We start from the raw sequence: 20,645 nt of genomic DNA on the forward strand, positions 1-20,645 counted from the left end.
CAATACAGCATGTGATGTATTTTAAAAGTGTTAAAAGAATAATCCCTCATTAAACAATCTTTCTAAATCTTTAATAAAAAAAAAAATACTGATCTGAGTGACTGAAAGTGTCTGTATGCACAATGGAGTCTTAGAACATACCAGATACGTAAAGGGATTAAATGTGGCACTACAAAGTCATTCTGCGTGCTGGCAGAGTTAAGCCACCTCACTGCTTCTTAATATCCACATAGATGGTTGTAAAAATATACAGAAAACTAAATCATGTAAACAATCAGTCAGACAAAAGGATATTCAGGTAGAAAATATTCTTTATCTTGTGTTCAAAATTAGAATGCTCAATCAATTTCTATACTAATTCACAGAGAACTACTACAAAGAACTTGTCTGTATCTATCTTTTCACTGCAAAGAATCATCAAAAAGCTGTGATTTTACAGAAACAGGGATTTTTATTTGCTTGTTTAAGGTATCAGCCAACAAGTTGTGCAGCTCCATTTAAACTGCTAACTGCTGGAGCTTACCCTGCTCCCCAGAGATTTGACTTAAACAGCCAAAGCTGGCAACTTTCAAAGCGAAGACTAAAGCTCCATTCTTAATCTGCTTTACACACACTCATAAAAATCTCCGCAAAGGGCAAGGTACACATAGCTCTCCCTATCCTTCAGCCCTCCCTAGCAAGCAGGAGTGCATTATGTCCAATACTCAAGGAACAAGGCACAACCCTCTCTCTTGATAAGTGTACCACAGCAGATTTTGTTGAAATCTAAAAGATACAAGACGTAAGGAGCTTTATAATAGGTCACAAGTGCTTTGGAGATTTTTATCCTTTGACTGTAAATATACTAAATCTTCAGGAACACACCTACCTGTGCAGCCTGTGGTAGGGGGCCTGCTTTGTAGGGGGGTTGGACTCGATGATCTCTAGAAGTCCCTTCCAGCCCTCACAGTTCTGTAATTCTGTGATCTAATGATGGCTGGTGGCTCAGGTTTGGGATATAGTTATTTCATTAGCTATATCAGAATCAACTGAGAATGTAGCCTGTGGAAAGCTCCCCAAAACAGCATCAATTTGAAAGATCCAGGTTATGAGGTAGACAATTATGCAGAAGGACAGCTCTCAGCCAAAGACTGGGAAAGGATCCAAGTGCTCTCCTAGTGTATCAGGTGGTGAGGGTAAAAAGCTCTACAAGTTCACGGTAGCACTGGCAGAGGGAGAATGGGCCATTTATGCTGGAATTTTAATAGTTCTCTAAGCATCAGAGGAATGAGACTCTGAAATGGCTTTCCAGAAGAGATAGTAAGACTGGTGAGGCTAAGCAGGGCTAAGGCAGAGGTTTACCAGTATCGCAGAGATATTATGTGTATTTGTTACTGGGACTGAATATCTTCATCCAGTAGTTCTATACCAGACCACACAAGGTTTCTTTAGGGAACAGACACAATGCATATGCTAAACTGTGCCTTTTTTTGGGGGCATGAAAATATATCACAGCACATCTTCTTGAAGTTGTTTAAATGTGCAATCTACTGCTAGCAGGTTTCTAACTTGCAAATAGGAACAGCATGACCTGACCCTTCATGACCAGTCTTGTCAAAATCAATGGGACTACGCACGTGTATCTGCAGACTGATGGCACAGAGCTGAATTCACACTAAAACCATCTGTCACCTTGGGTGAGTATATTCTTACAGTAGAAGATGAAATTTGTCATGGGTTAGTACAGTTCATTTGACGAAATATCTGTGACATTCTCAATGTGTTGCTTAAAAATAAAAAGATTTTCTAGCTAACCAAAGATCTCTTGAACTTAGAAACCTTTGTTGATCTCATTTTCAAATACATGCATCAGTTTTAAATGTTCAGTGTTCTCCCCAGACAAAACAGTAAACACTGAAGATATGAAATTTCCATCTCTAAAGAAACTGAGATGCCAGAACAGTCATTCTGCTGCAATTCCACAACTGAATTAGATTTCTGGTTCCTGAACTGATGGAAAAGAATTGAAAAATAATAAGTGGATTTTCTGCTCTTATATACCTTAGGGTATAAGCAGCTACATAATATAACTGAAATATTACATAAATATAACTGAAATGTTTGGATAGTTTCACATCCTGGAGCACAGGCCTTTGAAGAGTGGCTGAAGGAGCTGGGATTGTTCAGTCTGGAGAACAGGAGGCTCAGGGGAGACCTTACTGCTCTCTATAACTACCTGAAGGGAGGTTGTAGTGAGCTGGGGTCCAGCCTCTTCTCTCTTGTAACCGGTGATAGGACTAGAGGGAATGGCTTCAAGCTGCACCAGGGGAGATTTAGGCTGGACGTTAGGAAATACTACTTTTATGAAAGAGTGGTTGAGCTCTGGAATGGGCTGCCCAGGGAGGTGGTGGAGTCACTGACCCTGGAGATGTTCAAGGAACATTTGGATTTTGTGTTGTGGGACATGGTTTAGTCAGAACTATTGGTGATTGGTAGATGGTTGGACTGGATGATCTTGTAGGTCTTTTCCAACCTTGGTGATTCTGTGATTCTGTGATTCTTAAGAGCTATTAGTTTGGCACATATTATGAAAATGTTTTTCTGAACAGGAAAAAATGTCTCACTGGACCTGCACATGTTCTGTAATTTAATCTACTAATACAATAGTTCTCATTTTTTTTTTACTGATGTATTCATATTCACAGATATTATCCATAATTTTTTTCCCCTATTTCTAACTATCAGTGTGTCTTAGTTCTTAGCAAACAGCCAAATGGTGTGCTTTGAAAAAGGTTTTAGCAACAGAAGACTTACTTCTTTGGTCTCTAAATAATGTTTAAATACAGTGCCATAGCTGACAGATATTTTCCAACTTAAAAACATTAAATTTATTCTTACCTCATGAGCATTTCAGCCAAACTCTTTGCATCTAGAAGAAAACAGAATAGATGTCAGGCTAATATCAATCTACATCAAAAATGAAAATCTATTTGATAGACAGATTACTAGGAGTTACTTGAATCAGCCATGTATAAAAATACTGTCAATTCTCAGATCAGTAACAAAGATAAATGTCTCCAAAAAATTCTATTTCTTTTTGAAACTGCATTTCAGTTCATTATAACTTTTTGCCCCAAAAGAACCCTGTTTAATTCCCCAACTGCACTGAAAATGCTCAGAGATGAGCTAACAACTGCTGGGTTTGAAGAAAAGTGAGCACAGAATAAAAAAGAAAAAACTGCAGATACTCTTTAGAAGTGGAGGCAGGCAGCTGAACAACTAACAAGACTCTTTCTTCATGCCATGGTTAGCAAGTGAGTGAGTGAAGAAGACAGAAATGCTGACATCCATCACTGGTCTGGAGCAGAAGCCGATCTGGATGAGCAATTGCCAATCTGCCATTTTCAAACCAAACCTGACTGCATGGAGGCTAAGCAACGAAGGTCTCCAAGGAGTCAGCTTGTTTGGTTGCTCTCAGGTATGAATGCTTTTCCACGAGTAATAATTCAAAACAACTTCTGGGTCATCAGAAGACTGTACACTGAACAGGAGATAGCTTATTCCCACATGGAGCAGCACTGCAGAATGAGGCACTGCTGAAGGAGAAATATTGCTGTTGTTGTCATTCCTGCTGTTATTAACATAAAAACCTGTGGGGATATCAATATTCCGGTGAATATCAGATCAAAGGACATAGCTGAAAGTTGGTTCACCCAGTATTCCTTGAGTAGCTTCCTGTGAAATTTCATCAACTCAAGTAATGATTGCTGTGATATTAGTTGGCAAAAAGAGAGCTATACTTTGCTCTCCTACAGTCTGCAACTACACAAACTCATTTAAAACTGCTGAGTTCAGAGTCCTTAAGTAACAGTATCACACAGTAACAAAGCAGCCTTTTGTGCAACCAAATGAAGCAAGTCTGAGAAGAAAACCATTCAAGTCCCAAATCTTGAAGGAACTCTATAGTTATTTGAAACTGAACAACTTCTCTTAATTCCTGCCTGTAAATCTACCTGCATCTTCAAAGACATGTACTGAATTTGTCTTTGTCTTCTTCCTCTCACTTCTGAAGCTCTTTTTATTCATTAATTAGCTCTTGGGTCTCCTACACCTACTGCAATTTCCTTGCTAGTAATATCATTAAGTATCTCGCCTTTAAAATTCAGAGATTGCAGGCAAAAACAAGTCACCATCTTAATGTATCACTCTGACTGCATTTATATTAATTCTTAAAAGGAATGAACAAAGGGCTCTTTTCATTTGTAACAAAACATCTTCTAATAACATTCTGCATTCTGTTTTTCTGATGCTGTGCCAGCTTGCCAGTCTTAGGCTTTATGGCTCACCTACTAATGCAGCAGTTGAAATTCTGTGCTCCTTCTATGTCTGCTTATTTCATTCCTTTATTTTTAATCTTCCCTTATCCCTTTTTAGCACAAAGAATGGAAAATTCCTGCTGAAGGGAAGGGCTCTTTGTGATGTCTGATCTTATCAAAACAGTACTCCATTCAGGCATACAGACTTTCTGTTTTTTGTACTGTTTGGGATTGGCTTTTCCTGTGAACACTCTTCTAAGTGGTACTACATAGTATGATACCAAGATGACAACATCTTTGTCATCAGTCATAAACCAAGCTACCAGCATGCTGCTACTCCCAAATAATATCTGAGACAATTTGGCTACTGACTTCAAAGGATCCAGAAGTGGAGTTAGATCTGTCAAAGAATAAACAAATAAATAAAAAGTCCAGGTCCAAGTTGTTTTTTTTTTTTTTTTTTTTTTTTTTTTCTTTTTTATTCCAACCATAAATGGTATAAAAATATAAGAATTTCAGAGTTCTGAAGCGTGTAATGCAGTTCCTCAGCTGTACTGACTAGATTGTCAGAATGCTTTGGGTGACCAGCTCAGAAGAAAACGCTCACTTTGGTGAAAACTTTCTGAGGATCTGCACAGGTACATTCACTCTTGTGCTTCTTCCCTATGATTGAAACAACTTCCCTCATACATTCTCAGAAGCCACGCAGCATACAGCTATGATCCATGCTGTATCTGGGAAAGATGTTAAGCTATCACTTACATGTGACTAATATTCAAATGCACATTTACACGTATTCTTGCTCACAGAAATGCAAAGGATATTGTCTGTGCATCACCAACCAAAATAATGAGACGTCATGAAAGACTGTTACATGGCCATGTCTGAATGTAAAAGTACTGCAGAAAATAAAATAATGAATTCAGCAGAGTTTAACTTATTAAGCAAATTGTTGCAGTGGACAGCAGCATTAGTAAAGATAACAGTGACTTTCCTGGACACAGACCAGACAACAGCCCTCACTTCCATTCACCACTTTAAAATGCTTAACACATTTGGTTTGCCATCTGGGAGGGAAACCAGGGTCCACAATAGAGTTTCAAATTGCATGCTGCCACTTTTGAACTACCACCCTGCACTGACACTTTCTGCTTGGATTAAGATGAGAGTAAAAACAACAGGAAAACTATTTCAGAGGTTAATACTGGAGAATAAGTCATGGGGTTTATCTGTTCTAATTGACCTGCTCCACTGTTTCATGAACTCCAGCAGTCAATTGATATTCATGTGCCCTGACTTGTGGAACTACTGAATTGGGCAAAAAATAAGGGCTTTGCTGAAAACTAGACTTTCCTTCTGAAATGAGTGCTCCTGAAGAAATAAGTCATACTAGATGTGGCACAGGAGGAAGACAAAGATTTACTTGTTCCAGTATGCTAAAACAAGAAACAAAAAGATTAAGAATGGAAAGACTACTGCTCTTATGCTACATTTACTCCACAGAAACTGAAACCATGACCCTCGTCTGAAAGAACAAATCTGCAAGTCTGAATGAAGAATGTACAGAAAATAAATCTGCAATTCCCGCTCCTTCTGTCAAGCACATTCAAAGAAAATACATATCTCAGAGCTACAAATGCAAGAATTACATTTGTAACTTGTATAATATCTTTTATAAAAACCCGTGGTTTAAATTGTTATTTCTGATGTACACTGAAGGAAAGCAACTGATGGATTTAATATCATGATTTAGGAAAAATGAGTCCTGTGCCTCAAGAAACACTACCGGGTGTTTCATATCGAGTGATAATAACAAGATATTTTCCATTTGAAAACCAATTCAGAAGAAAGTTGAACACGAGAACTACTATAATAAAACGTTTTTTTTAATAGCTTGGAGGTCAGGAAAATGCACAAGAGGTTTTAGAAACTTGATAAGGGTTCTCTGAAACAGCAATCTTGATTTTGATTAAGACTTTCAGAACATGAAATATTCTCCAGAAGAGCAAAATATGGTTAATAATAAGTCATTCTTCAAAACAAACAAACAAAAACAAAACAAACAAAAAACAACAACAAACAATTATTATCAATCTGATCTTAGGAATGAATAAACTGATGGAAAAAAATGGTATGAAACTTGATGAAATCAATGAAAGTAGTCAGAATAATTAAGACCAATGAATATAGCATTGCCATCAATCAGCCATGTCAAGATAAGACTGTATTTTTATCATAATAAAATTCTCAGTATTTAATAATATTGAAAATACTCCCACTGAAATGGGATTAGATACCTTCTAAATATTATATTTATTTTTCTGCATATTAAAGTTTTGGTACCTCAAAGTATTTTATGATTCCGTGATTTTACTAAGAATGCATGATGCAAAAAATTACCTATCATATATGATTTCCAACATACAGATTGATAAATATCAAAACATAATTTTAAGCAGAGTATATATTTTTTCTCATATATCATAGGACATTACACTTTTGGTACTTTTCCTCTATCTGGAAGTAAATAAGATAATGTCTGATAAATGTTAAAAAATGACACAAACAAGTTAGCTAGAATACACTGAAAATAACAAGTCACCAATCTAGACCATCAGGTAGGCTAGTGACTTAGCTATATTAGTATGTGGTGATATATATCAAAAATACAAGCCTTAGCTATATAATAGGGAATATTATCCTATTGTACTGTAATTAGAGAACTGAAGGATGCTCTTAATGGATCAGAACTTAAAAGTAAACTCCTAGGATGATGCTAGAGACAAAAAGGTGAACCTTGAAGGTATGTAGAGACAAACATACGGTAAAAGAAGAAAGACTTTTCCTCCATATCTGGTGCTGATTGTCTGTTTCTGAAATACTGTTCATTTCTAGCATACACAAAAGAGGAAAATTACTAGGAGATCACAGTAGAACCAGAGGAAATCCATAAAATGAATACATGATGGATAGTTACAGAGAAAAATTCAACATCTGTTTAGTTTTCCATTGAAAATATTAAGAAATCACTTGATCACTACTGTATAAAAAGAATATCACTAAAGATCAAAAATGTGACACAAAAAAGAATTTCTGTCCCTATCTGACAGACAGAAGTATAATGGAATGAAATGGTTGCAATTTTGAGCCATAGCTTGAAAAATTCAGATAAGAAGTGAGATGTAACTTTACAGAAATGGTAATTAATTACTGATGACTCTCAAAAGTATCAAGGATTTCTTTGACACTGGCTATGTTCAACAGAATTTATTTTTCTAAATTCCTATATTCGGAGAGGAAATCATTCAGATAAGTTATGCAAAGCCATACTGGCCAGTCATCAGCCTTCCTTAAGGGACTGTAACTCAAGAATTTAAGAAAAAACTAGATGTGCATAACCATGATTTCCTGAAGCCAAATTGCTCAAAATATCCTGCTCATTACTGGATGGAATTACACAATATTTCTGAGAAGATAAGATAATAGCATTTTCATCACCACTACCCCACCACTTATTTAATGAAGAAAGTATTGCTCAGAGGTAAATGACTTAAAAGATTTCAAATGAGAAAGTTATTATACAACAAGCTAAAGAATCAAAATGCCCTAATTTCCAGAGCAGTATCTGAACTATAAGGCTACTTGTCCTCTTTGATCTATGAATTTATCCATGCCTAGGGGCTCTGTGTCTCTGTCCTTGTTGCAAAAATATCCAAAATACTATTACAAGAGACAAATGAGACCCAAAAGAGAGAAGAACAGATGCTAAGGTGAGAAGGAATACCCAGGATTGACTCTGGTTTTAATATCATAAGCATATTTTGTTTAAAATACAAATAACTAAGCATTTTGGTGGTTCTTGGAAACTCTTAGAATCATGTTTGTGGATGATTAATGATGTTGCTATTTATTCAGTTTGTGATTTGGATGGCTTTTTTTCCAGATACTTTCAGTTTAATGTTTACTATCTGTGCTACTGCAAAACTGAGATGACCAAAAGCAGAAGTGGCAGAGTACAAGGTTCAAACACCTCACTGGGGCTCATCTGGCAGCATTTACTAGAAGACCAACACAGTGGAGTGAATTGCAGATCTAAGGCTTATTTACACAGGAAACATGACTTTGAATAAACGTTAGAGAAAATAACAGGTCAGTGACAATGACAGGTAAATGAACAGTAAAAAGTTGTAATAGTTTTGGTATAATACATCATACAGAAAAATACAGGATAATATAATAGAATAGGGATGTGCTTTCTACCCTACTTTCATTTTGTAATTCTGGAATCACTGATAATATCTGATATAAATCTGAAATCCCTTCATCTTCAGAACACCTGATTTTACACTTCAAAAATATGATTTCAGTTTATTTAGAGCACTCAAAGGGAAAAGAGGGAGGGGGAGGGGGAGGAGAAAAGAGAGGAGAGGAGAGGAGAGGAGAGGAGAGGAGAGGAGAGGAGAGGAGAGGAGAGGAGAGGAGAGGAGAGGAGAGGAGAGGAGAGGAGAGGAGAGGAGAGGAGAGGAGAGGAGAGGAAGGAGAGGAGAGGAGAGGAGAGGAGAGGAGAGAGGAGAGGAGAGGAGAGGAGAGGAGAGGAGAGGAGAGGAGAGGAGAGGAGAGGAGAGGAGAGGAGAGGAGAGGAGAGGAGAGGAGAGGAGAGGAGAGGAGAGGAGAGGAGAGAGAGGAGAGAACATCAGCTGTGAGAACTACTTTCCCTTCCTTCGTGCAAAATAATGGACACAGGAGTCTTCTTCTTCTTTTTTTTTTTTTTCCCCAACCAGACTATAAAATTAAAAAGATGGAATTTATATTAAAAAAAAACACATATGCTTTACCTGCTACATATTACAGGAAAATACTGCTCATTGGGGATACCATTTGGTAACATGCAGCGCCACTTATACTTTCATGTTTGGTGGGTACGCGCACATAGGAACAAAGTGACACAGTGTTCATCTTACCTCGCAGCCTCTTCAGCCTCTGCTCCCTCCTCCTTCTCCGCACAATCAGGAGCATCACAAAAAGCAGTAAGACCCCAACCAAGATACAGGAAATGGTCACCAGCATCTTTAGCCCTTCGTTGGTTGCCAGCCCCTCCTCACTTTGCACAACTGACTTAATAAGTGGAGGGATTGTACCTGGAAACAGTGTCATGACATTAGATGCTTATTAATGAAGACAAAATATTGAGTTCTCAGGAAATATAGCATGCTATATGCTTTCACCAACATGCAAACCATTAAAAAGGACTTATCATATTCAAAATGGATGCTAATGCTTGTATGTGTAGTGGCCATGTGTGCTCAATCAGTCTTGCAAGTATGTGTGCCATTGACTGCAGATTGATTATCAGAAGTCCATGTTTGTTGCACATACAATGCTGCAATCAATTTTTAAGTAATATTATATCACTACAAAGTTGTAAGAGATCTCAGAATTGGTACCTGCCTATATTACTTCTTAGAACAGAAAAATAGCACTGCTGTAAGAGATTTATGCTCTCTGCCTGCCTTTTCTTTGTAAGAGACAGGTATGACAACACACACTTTATGCTAAAGACATCACATGAATCCTCTACCCAGAAATATTCCTTTATCGCATCTTAGGGTTTCAGCAGTGCTATTGATCTTAGATTCAGATGGGCAATCTGATGCTAATACATTACAGAGTGTCTGATGTTACACTCATCAATAAAACAGAAGACCAAAACTGGATAGGAATGTGCAAATTTTGAGCCTGAAATGAGGGACATGAATCTACAAAGTACTTCCATTGGTAGGCAGCTCGCCTTTTCATTTTGGGACATATTTGCATTCTGAATATACCTGGCTTCCTGGTGATATGTAATACCTGAACTTTCCTATTTTTTCCTTTATTTCCAAAGGACGTGAGAAGAATACAGCACTTTCTTTGGAAGGCTGTTTAGTTATGGAAGGCTTCTCGCTCATTTCCTGATTAGTACTAAACTGCTGCATGCAACTACAAATGAGGCTATAAAACACAGATTTCTTGGAAATGGATAAAAATACACAAGTTTTGTGAACTGTGATGACTGTCAATGGAAGCTATTAAATTTTAACCAGCTACTGAAACATAAAATTGGCTACTTGCTTCCTAAAAGGATAGGAAGATGAGGTAAAAAAACAGACACATCCTTTTTTTCATTTTAATTGCTGTATTGTGTGGCATAGCTATATCCCATTATGGACCATATAGTATGAAAAGGAAAGGAAAGGAAAGGAAAGGAAAGGAAAGGAAAGGAAAGGAAAGGAAAGGAAAGGAAAGGAAAGGAAAAAGGAAAGGAAAGGAAAGGAAAGGAAAGGAAAGGAAAGGAAAGGAAAGGAAAGGGAAGGGAAGGAGAAGGGAAGGGAAGGGAAGGGAAGGGAAGGGAAGGGAAGGGAAGGGAAGGGAAGGGAAGGGGAAGGGAAGGGAAGGGAGAAGGGAAGGGAAGGGAAGGGAAGGGAAGGGAAGAGGGAAGGGAAGGGAAGGGAAGGGAAGGGAAGGGAAGGGAAGGGAAGGGAAGGGAAGGGAAGGGAAGGGAAGGAAGGAAGGGAAGGGAAGGGAAGGGAAGGGAAGGGGAAGGGAAGGGAAGGGAAGGGAAGGGAAGGGAGGGGAAGGGAGGGAGGGAGGAAGGGAAGGGAAGGGAAGGGAAGGGAAGGGAAGGGAAGGGAAGGGAAGGGAAGGGAAGGGAAGGGAAGGGAAGGGAAGGGAAGGGAAGGGAAGGGAAGGGGAAGGGAAGGGAAGGGAAGGGAAGGGAAGGGAAGGGAAGGGAAGGGACAAAAAAAGATACAAAGCAGTACAATGAGAGTGCCATAACCACAATGGAAATATGAATTCTTTTGCTTTTTTTTTTTTTTTTTTTTTTTAAATAAGAACTGTTTGAGTTGCATATAGTGGGAAGAGTAGTTCTCTCAAGAGATGGAGATAAACAGAAAAGCTACAACCATCCATATCAGGTACTTCCGAAGAAAATATTTTCTTACAGTTACAATTTGAATATTTTTCTAATTTTCCATGGTTTGGAGTAAACAAACAGTAGGATTTTTTCTTCTTGTCTTAACTGAGATACCATTTTTGCACTACTCTAAAAGCAAAGAAAGTGATTAGATGGAGAAATGAAAGAACAATGAACTCCTGAATGAAACAGAAATAACTTTCTCTAAATCTCCTTGAATATTAAAGGGCCAAATTCTACTGAATTAGAGTCACACAGACAGTTGGCTGAAGACTGCTGGGTTCAGTACTACCTAAAATTGTGTCTTGATCTTTCTAACACTTTGATTCAATCACACGGCTTCAATTTCAGCTAAACCTTAAGTATTTAGGCAAGTGAATATTATTTTGCATAGATCTTCTAAGTAAAGTAAAACTTATACCACCACTTACAAGCTTAATTGAAAGAAAAAACTGCAAGTATATGTATCCTTCACATTATCCATGTGCAGATGAACAGCAACTGGATTAAGAATTACCATAACCTAAAACTACTATCCATATAGAAAGCACCATTTCGATATTTGTTGTCTGTTCTTCTACGTTATAAGTAAGAGTAGAAAAGTGAAAGGTTTTCCCAGGAAAAAAGTCTCAAACAAATTGGGATTGTTTATTTGTTTGATTATTCATTCACTTATGCATTTATTTTTAATTTTTCAGGTCAATTAATCATCAGCTTTTGTTAGTCTGCTCAACTGGTGCTTCATAGGAGTTGAAATATGAATGTTTCTGACCCAATTTGCTCCCATTGCTTCATGTGACTTTAGATCTGTCATGAGTTTTCCAGTGTCCTGACTGTTCTTCACACTAGGAAGTTCCCTGGTGAGTGAGAATCAATTAGCATAGCTTAGAGCAGCTACCAAGCTGATCTGATTTAATGTCAGGCTACTGAGTAGCTGATCTCTGAGTCAGGAAGCTGCTTTGCAGTGCTATATACTACAGTTGCAGAGTGCTAAAAATATCTCCTCAAGTGTTCAGTGCAAATGTTCTGAAAAACAAAGGGCAAGGAGGTCACAATATTCTGCAAGCTGAAAGTGGTTAGCTGGAATATCTATGAACAGAAAGCAAAGATCTGCACACAGATCTGTCATTAACCTTTTGACCCAGTTCCCATGAAGAGACTTCAGGTTAACAATACATAGCCACAATATTTCTCAGGAGCTCTAGTGCAGATAATAGCCAGCTACTGCAGTTCAAACAGATTGACTGAAAGAGGATGTAACTCAAGGATTTCTACAAAGTTTGTGAAGGCTTTACCTAAGACTGCTAATGTTCCTGACTTGTTCTTAGCATTTTGTACCCTCAAGCATCCATAGGAGCGTTATCTAATCTTCAAAGACCTATTCTTCTATTTTCTTTACCTTAAGGGCAGCAGTGACCCCTAGAAGCTGGAAAGGGCTAAGCTCACATCACAAGAGAAATCAGTGGTAGAGGTAAGGTTGGCACTCAAAAGTAAGTGTTGGCCAAAAAGTTTCCACTTGTGGTTTTTTGGAAAGAAAAATTCACTCTATGAAAGCAAACAGATTCTGCAGGAATTACTGGCAGAAAATGTTTCTTTCTAATCACACACTATTTTCCAGCTTTGAAGCTCCTTTAAGCTTGCACAGTGTATCAAGAATGAATAAATAGGAAGCTGGGACTCTGTAGAGATATCTTTTATTTTAGAAGCACTGAAATAGCTCTTCCATAAAATTCTTTATGTGGGAATACACACAATAATAATCTGGCAATATGGATGAACTTATCATTTCAGTTCTGCATCAAACCTAACAAATTTGGAACACTTGGAAACTGAAATTTGCTTTTCCACTCATGTTTTCTCCTCTCAACCTTGTGGTCATTATTTGAGATCATACTGCCTCTCTATGGAACAATATAGTCTTGACAAGTCATGCTTGACAAACAAAACCATTGATGCCACAAATAAGAGATTTTCAAGCTGACCAAAAGCAGTGGCCCAGGAAACTTAATGCTGCAACCATTTTTATTGTTTCATTTTCTCACTTTTAAGGATGCATACAGTAACTCAAGATTAAATGCCATGTAGGTCACGATATGTGAAAACAAATTTTGTATCATCACCTAAGGAAAAAACAGAGTCTGACAACATTTCAGATCAATGCACTTTAAGGAAAGTTTGATTTCAGTGCTTTCAGTAAAAGTTTAATATTCCAGACCTGCATTTGCAGATTATTCCATTCTAAGTTACGGCTTAAGACTGCCCAAGACATATATATGTGACAATTATTGTAGAAAATAAATAAATAAATATATCCCTGAAAGTTGGATGTCACTGGTATAAAAATACTGGAAAGGACAGAGGGTAAGCTTAGTAAAATGGAAAGAAGTTACCCCATAATATTTGAACTGAGTTATTACTGACAGCATCTTTGCCAATTAATAGAACAGGTCCTAGGTCTACATGGCAAGAGCTATCAGCATTTGTACAAGAAGTACTTGGATCTTAGTTACTTGCAGGCCTTCAGTGCTGAGATAAAATTATTCTTTCTCTGAAATAGTTTGAGGACCCTGTTGCTGCTGCAATGGCTGTGGTAGCATTATAGCATGTGTAAGATGCAGAGATTTAAGCCCTGCCTGATTCACAGCCAGAGGTGGAGTGATTGGCAAATGGATACGTTTGCTTTGCCCTTTTTTTCTGTCTGTCTTTTACAGAGGTGGGCAGTAACCCCTGGCAGAAAGGCAGGATATGATAATTCCTTCATCCTCTGTGTGCTGCTTCTGTCTGGGAATTGCCCATTCTTCCCAGAGGTGTACCAGGTTATTGACCAAGACAGTGCTGCTCAGTGTGGGCCAGAACTGTGAGTGGAGACATGTTAATACTACAGATTTATGAATGGTTAGAATTGGGGTGCTGTAGCTGGACAGCTACCAGCTCTTGTTTGAACTTGCTCACTAGCCCTGTTTAATTTAGCAGTACTGATGTAGCCAAGTGACTGCACAGTGCAACACAATATCCCTGGCAACACAGCAATGTATTATATTGGACATTCCAGAAAAGCTCTGGCAGTTCGCACTAAAGTAATTCAAAAGATTGCCATCTGGAGCCATCTGTACAGCCTTTTTGCCAGAAATATGGCCATTCCTTACTATAGAGTCAGTAGAAGCACACATGTACCACCATCATTTGCAATAAATATGCCAGGATATGAGCTGGAGTGACTGACAAATTGGAGTGTTTGCTCTCACTTTCTCATTCCGGCTTTGCAGGGGCAGGCAGTAACCCCTGGCAGAAAGGCAGAATGCAACAGTTCCTTCATCCCCTGTGCCTGACTGCTGGGCATGACAGAGCCATCTGCCACAGCCATTAGCTTCACTCTTCCTTGTCTGTAAATAGGTATAATAGCACTACCATTGCTTTGCCCTTGGAGAATGTTGACTGGAAGCTTTTCTGGAAGACAAGCTAGTTAGCCACTCCGCTGTGTCACATAATAGGTTTTGAGCTGTGTCACAAGGACACTTTGGAATAGCAATGCAGCTGGTCACCATAGTGAATGGCTGTAGGAACTAACTGTATGGAAAAAAAAAAACCTTCATGGAACAGATGCACTAAATACATGCCTCTGTGAGCACTGGAACTAATGACACCTGCAGTCTTATGGTTACATGTCTCATAGTCGACTGACTTTGGTGCTGGAGCATTTTCTCAGCAAGGACAAATAATCCCTCTTTTCTGTCTGTCAGCCTATTGTGAAATCTATAGGCATTTTACATCTTAGAGACTGTCACTCCTCTGTCAGCATGGCTAACCAGATTTAAAAAGGATTAGCAGACAGGAAGACATAAGGAAAAACATCACATAGGAAGTTAGAATAAAAATTATGCCTCAGACATGTTACTAAAAAGATATACTTACTGCCATCATAATTGAGCGTTGCAAATTTGGCTTGTTTCTCTGCACAGCCAGCACTGTTGCAAACCCTCATTTGCAATTCATACCAGGTTGCCTCCTGGAGGTCATACAGTATGTAGGACTTTGACAGAGATGTTCGCTGAGCAGTTGTCCAGACTGTTGTCCCAAAAGGCCGGTACTCCAGAGTGAAAGAAGTGATGGGGCAGCCACCATCATTCCAACCAATCAGGTTCAGCCTCACTCGGGTGGTGTTGATGCTAGCAAAGAGCTCTTGTTCCTTTGAAAACTGTGGCTCTGGTAGCAATGATATATTTCAAACGAAACACTTAAGTATTACAGTTACAGAGCTCTCAAAAATGTAATACTGAGAGAACAATTTCTGGAAAAGCCCTAACTTCATCTTAAACTCAGTATCTATATATTCTACTTCTGTTTGCATAGATTGGCAAGAGTCAACTTATAAAATGAGGGCAAAAACTTGTCACTAAATACCTCTGCTCACTGCATTACAGAAGAGGAAGGGAATTGGGCAGATTCTGGGAAATTACATTTGCAGAAAATGTCCATTTTGAGAATATAAAAGGAAACATATATTTTTCAAAATATTGATATGTTGACTTTGCACATGTATTTGAAAATAATACACACTTTTAGTTTTGTATTTATAATTTAAGATATTTCCATTAAGAAGAGGGTTGTCATTTCTACTTACTGTTCTTGCTTTGGGAAAAACATTTACTTTCAGTTGCTATTTAAATTAAAGTTCTTAGTGAATTCTATGTAAGAAAGATATACAGACAGTAAAAGTGGTACCTTTGAACAAACATAATAACAGTAGGTGGACAAGACATATCACCAACAAATGTTATTTATTTTAAATTTATTTATTTAAAATTGTAAAGTATGTAGAAGTATTATTCTGCTAATTGCTTAGCAGAAAAAAATATTTTAATGTTGGACATTACAATTAATGTAATGAAAATGATAATATTCTATTTTATTCTATACAGTAAAAGCACAAGGCTGGACTATTAGATAAATAAATAATTGGTTGGATGGGCATAGTCTGAGGGTTGTTGTCAACAACTCTATGTCCAGGTGGAGGCTGGTCGTGAGTGTTGTCTCCCAGGGCTTCATCTTGGGACCAGTGCTCCTCATCATCTTCATTAATAGCACAGACACTGGGATTGAGTGTACCCTGAACAAGTTTGCTGATGACACTAAGCTCAGTGATGCAGTTGACACAATAGAAGGAAGAGATCCTATCCAGACAGACCTGGACAGGCTCAAAAAGTGGGCACTTGAGAATCTAACGAGATTTAAACAAGGCCATGTGCAAGGTGTTGCACTTGGGTCAAAGCAACCCCAGAAATGTGTACAAACTGGGAGAACTCCTTGAGAGCAGCCCTGCAGAGAATGACCCGGGGGTCCTGGTGGATGAGAAGCCAGACATGAGCCAGCAATGTCTGCTTGCAGCCCAGAATGCCAACTGTATTCTGGGCTGCATCAAAAGAGCAGTGGCCAGCAGGGAGAGGTGACTGTCACCCTCTGCTCTGCCCTCGTGAGGCTCTACCCAGAGTACTGCATCCAGGCTTGGGGCCCCCAGCACAACAGCACACTGCTGGGAACAACTTTGAACATGGTCTGACAGTGATATAACAAAGTGGAATGGCTTTTAACTAAAAGAGATTTATGTTAAATAAATCAGGAAGAAATTTTTTACTAAGAGGATGGGAGGTGCTGGCACAGGCTACCAAGAGAAGCTGTGGGTGGCCCATCTCTGAAGGAGTTCAAGGTCAGCTTGGATGGGATCTTGGGCAGTCTGACTGTGTGGATACCAACACTGCCCATGGAGGGAGGGTTGGAACTAGATGATCGTTAAGGTCCCTTCCAACCTAAGCCATTCTATGATTCTATGATATGATTCTGTGAATGAGGCTACTGCTGTGCCTTGATGAGCTGTATCAAAATGTACACTTATTCATGATTTCCACAAGAATCAACTGCTGTGTAATATGAACTATTTTATTTGGTTCTGTTAATAGCTTTGTTTAGAGCTGCTTCTACAGCACTCACATGTATAATGATAACTTCAACATTCGAAATCATAATACTCCATTCAATCTCTAGATGTAACATGGGGTGTTTATATCTAATTCCAGAAAAAATCAAAAGGCTGAGAGATTTGTTTTTTTACGAACGATTGGAATCTGAAACATGCATAAACCTCCCCTTACTCTTATATTTGAGGTAAAAAAAATCTGGAACATTCAATTATTCTCTACGTGTCAGTGGATCATTCTCCCTGAATAATGATAATCTCAGCATGTACAGAAGTGATCTGCTGTCTCTTCTGAGATTCAGCAAATCACACCAACTGCATTTGCTGTATATTTGCTCTTCCTTATGCCAGTGGGTGTTGAGAAAAATTTCCACCTTGCTGTGACACTTTGGAGATCTGCAACTGCACAGGTGAGATGAATAGTATAGAGGATAGACACACCGTTCATGGTAAACTACTATAAAACAGCTCCCACATCAGAATATTTCATAGAACTGATGTGAAGAGATGCAAGATGAGCTGATCTTTAGGGCAGTGTGCAAAGCTACTCCATTCTGTGGAAATAGCACAGGTCTAACTGGGTCTGTTGCCAAATTTGTTCATAATTGTGATGCACACTCATGTGGAATTACCCTCAGCAACAATGACCATGACACCCACTTCTGAGTTATTTAAGAACTCCATACATTTTGGCTATTTAGCCTTACAGTATTTTATGCAAACTTCTGTATTTTTTACGCTTATTCTGCTCAAATAGATGGCTCTTGAAATACCAGCTTGGAGAAGAAATGAGACATTGGCTCAATATACATCTCATAAATGTACCTCCCATCTTCCTTCAGCACTCAGACAAATAAACTCTTGAAGTAGAGGAAAAAAATTCCTCTTGGAAATAGGAGTAGTTGGAATTACTATAGCCTGTGATAAGAGAGACATTGGCTTCCCAAATATCTAGCAATCCATTTTAGAACAGAATTATTTATGATATAAGGAAAGAAGACCAGCTAATACGCAATTCAAGTTCTGCAGTGACAACCTTTTATATCAAAACATGGACAGAACGGAAATGTTTCCAAAGCCAATATTTAAAAATTCAAACCTGTCATCTAATCAAACCAAGATCTATAGCAGGAGGCAGGAGCTTTAAGTGAGCAAATGGCACGCAAATCAACATACCTTTTCCAAGTGTTTTGGCCTCAATGATCTCGCTGATGCGTCCTGGTCCCACTCCATTCTGTGCGGTTAAAGTAAACTTGTACCAAGTGCCACATTTCAATGTTTCTAAACGGTAGGACCTCTCACTAGGACTAATGGGAAAACTGCCCCATTGCTCACTGTTATCTTCCGAATACTGCAAAATATAACCTATAGGCAAAGCACAAATAGCAATGATAAGCCAGACATGAATCACAAATTCCACAGGAAATACAAGTCATTTTAAAGACCTCATAAAACTAGAAAACTCCTGAGCACAGGAAGACATACATTTCTTCCTTGACTAAGAGACATCAAGCAATATACACACTGCCTACTCTTACAACTACTTAAATACCATTTTTATGATAGCTTCAAAGGGAAAAGAAAAGGATAGACATTTCTAAATACCTTCAATCAGTGTCAAAGACCAGATGATGAACCTGGACCCTCAAAAATGAATGGTTAGAGTTTATATGTCTGGAAAATCAGAGAGAGTAACTGTCATAACAGATGAGGATACACTGGAAGAAAGTGATTACATCTGTGATTGCACCAGCACACAGAGAAACTGTTACTTACTGAAAGCTTTTATCACTACAATAGTGTAAATTAAATGATGACAGCAATACCGATCATTGGTAGTTTTTTTTTGTGTTTGTGTGTGTTTGGTTTGCTGTTGTTTGTTTGTTTGTTTGTTTTTGTGGCCATTCATAATTCTATGCTTATCCTATTAACATCTGACAATTTAGGAAGAAGCTACAATTAATCTGAATTACATTACCTCGGATAGAACTGCCACCATTGTCTCCAGGTATCCAGGAAAGAGTGATAGAGGAAGATGTAGTTTTGGAAACAGTAAGTCTTGGCTGGTCTGGTGGAACTAAATGGGAAATATTTAAAAACAGAAAACAGATTCAAGTTATTAGATGTGATCTTAATCCCATCTGATGGTCATTTATCAAATAACTGTTTTGAGTTGAGAAAAAATGTACATGATTTCTGTCAAAGTGTCTGTTTAAATGAGATCCTTGGTTAAGACAGAGCAGACAAGTTCTCATTTTTTGTATTTAAAATTCTACACAGTTTTGTCTTTCAGTTCTTACCTCTTGATATTCTCCTAAGTTTGATTACCTAGCTTATCAAACATCCTTTTAAGTGCCATATGAACTACCCAACCACTTTTTTCCCATTATTATTCAGATCTGTTTTATGGAGAAGCTGAATTCCTAGTGGTAGGAAATAGGTGTCCACTCACAAATGATGTCACATTCATGATTGCATTTGCAAGCAATTATGGGCAAAAGAAAAAAAGTGCCTAACAAAAGTTTTTGCTGGTGTAGCTGTGAAGCTGAACAAATCTGGAAACAGATTCAGCAACAGGTTCTGTTGCTCCTTGTAAACATTATGACAGTGTGTAAACTAAGAACCTCATGGTTCTCAGAACCAGCTGCTGACAAAGCACAGCAGTAAGATAGATATTACCTCCCACCCTCAGCACAGAGTAGAACTCAGTGTGAAAGAGCAAATAAAGAGCCATGCTGTATCCCAGCAAGGCACTCAGTCTAAGGAGAAGTTAAATTTTGTGTAGGGACAGAGACTGGATCAGGGAAATTAGACAGTTTAGGCTTACCCTAAAAGACCTCTGATTGATTATCCAATTGACCATCAAGATAAGTGGGTGGGTTTCCAGAGCTCAACACTCCAGGACAGAAAACAGGGAAGCCAGTTTTCTTTCCAGTCTTACAAAGCTATCATGAGTCTGTCATGTAAAAGGTATTTACTAATGTCCTAGTTACAACCTGGAAAGCTCACTCTTGTCTTCTGCCTGAATCATTTAGGTATTCCTGGAAGTCTGGGATGCTACTCAGAATATACCCCCAACGATTCAGGTGGAGGCAGTCAGAGAGCTCCTCCTCCATCTGGACTGTCACAAGTCCATGGGACCAGATGGGCTACACCCTCAGGGGCTGAGGGAGCTGGTGGGGGTGATTGCTGAACCGCTCTCGGCCATCTATCAGCGCTCCTGGTTAGCTGGAGAGGTCCCACAGGATTGGAGGCTTGCTGATGTGACTCCCATCTTCAAGAAGGGCCGTAAGGAGGATCGGGGGAACTATAGGCCTGTTAGCCTGACCTCGATACTGGGGAAGTAATAGAGCAAATCATCTTGGGTGAGATCATATGGCATGTGCGTGGTGTCCAGGGGATCAGGCCCAGCCAGCACAGGTTC

The 20,645-nt window shown here is 38.6% G+C and overlaps 1 protein-coding gene across 2 annotated transcripts in view; it reads right to left on the reverse strand.

Moving 5' to 3' along the window:
• DSCAM (DS cell adhesion molecule) overlaps positions 1–20,645 on the reverse strand; it is a 441,807-nt gene that overhangs the window by 30,097 nt on the left and 391,065 nt on the right. For both annotated transcript variants that reach the window (XM_085208737.1, XM_085208749.1), the window contains exons 24-28: positions 19,200–19,298; positions 18,398–18,586; positions 15,163–15,453; positions 9,257–9,433; positions 2,878–2,908 (exon numbers count right to left, since the gene is read on the reverse strand). In XM_085208737.1, the coding sequence (XP_085064863.1) occupies positions 2,878–2,908; positions 9,257–9,433; positions 15,163–15,453; positions 18,398–18,586; positions 19,200–19,298 (787 nt within the window). The remainder of the gene's footprint in view (positions 1–2,877; positions 2,909–9,256; positions 9,434–15,162; positions 15,454–18,397; positions 18,587–19,199; positions 19,299–20,645) is intronic.

This window comes from Meleagris gallopavo, chromosome 1, assembly GCF_905368555.1.
Source record: "Meleagris gallopavo chromosome 1, MGAL_WU_HG_1.1, whole genome shotgun sequence".
In the NCBI taxonomy this organism is placed as follows: Eukaryota; Metazoa; Chordata; class Aves; order Galliformes; family Phasianidae; genus Meleagris; species Meleagris gallopavo.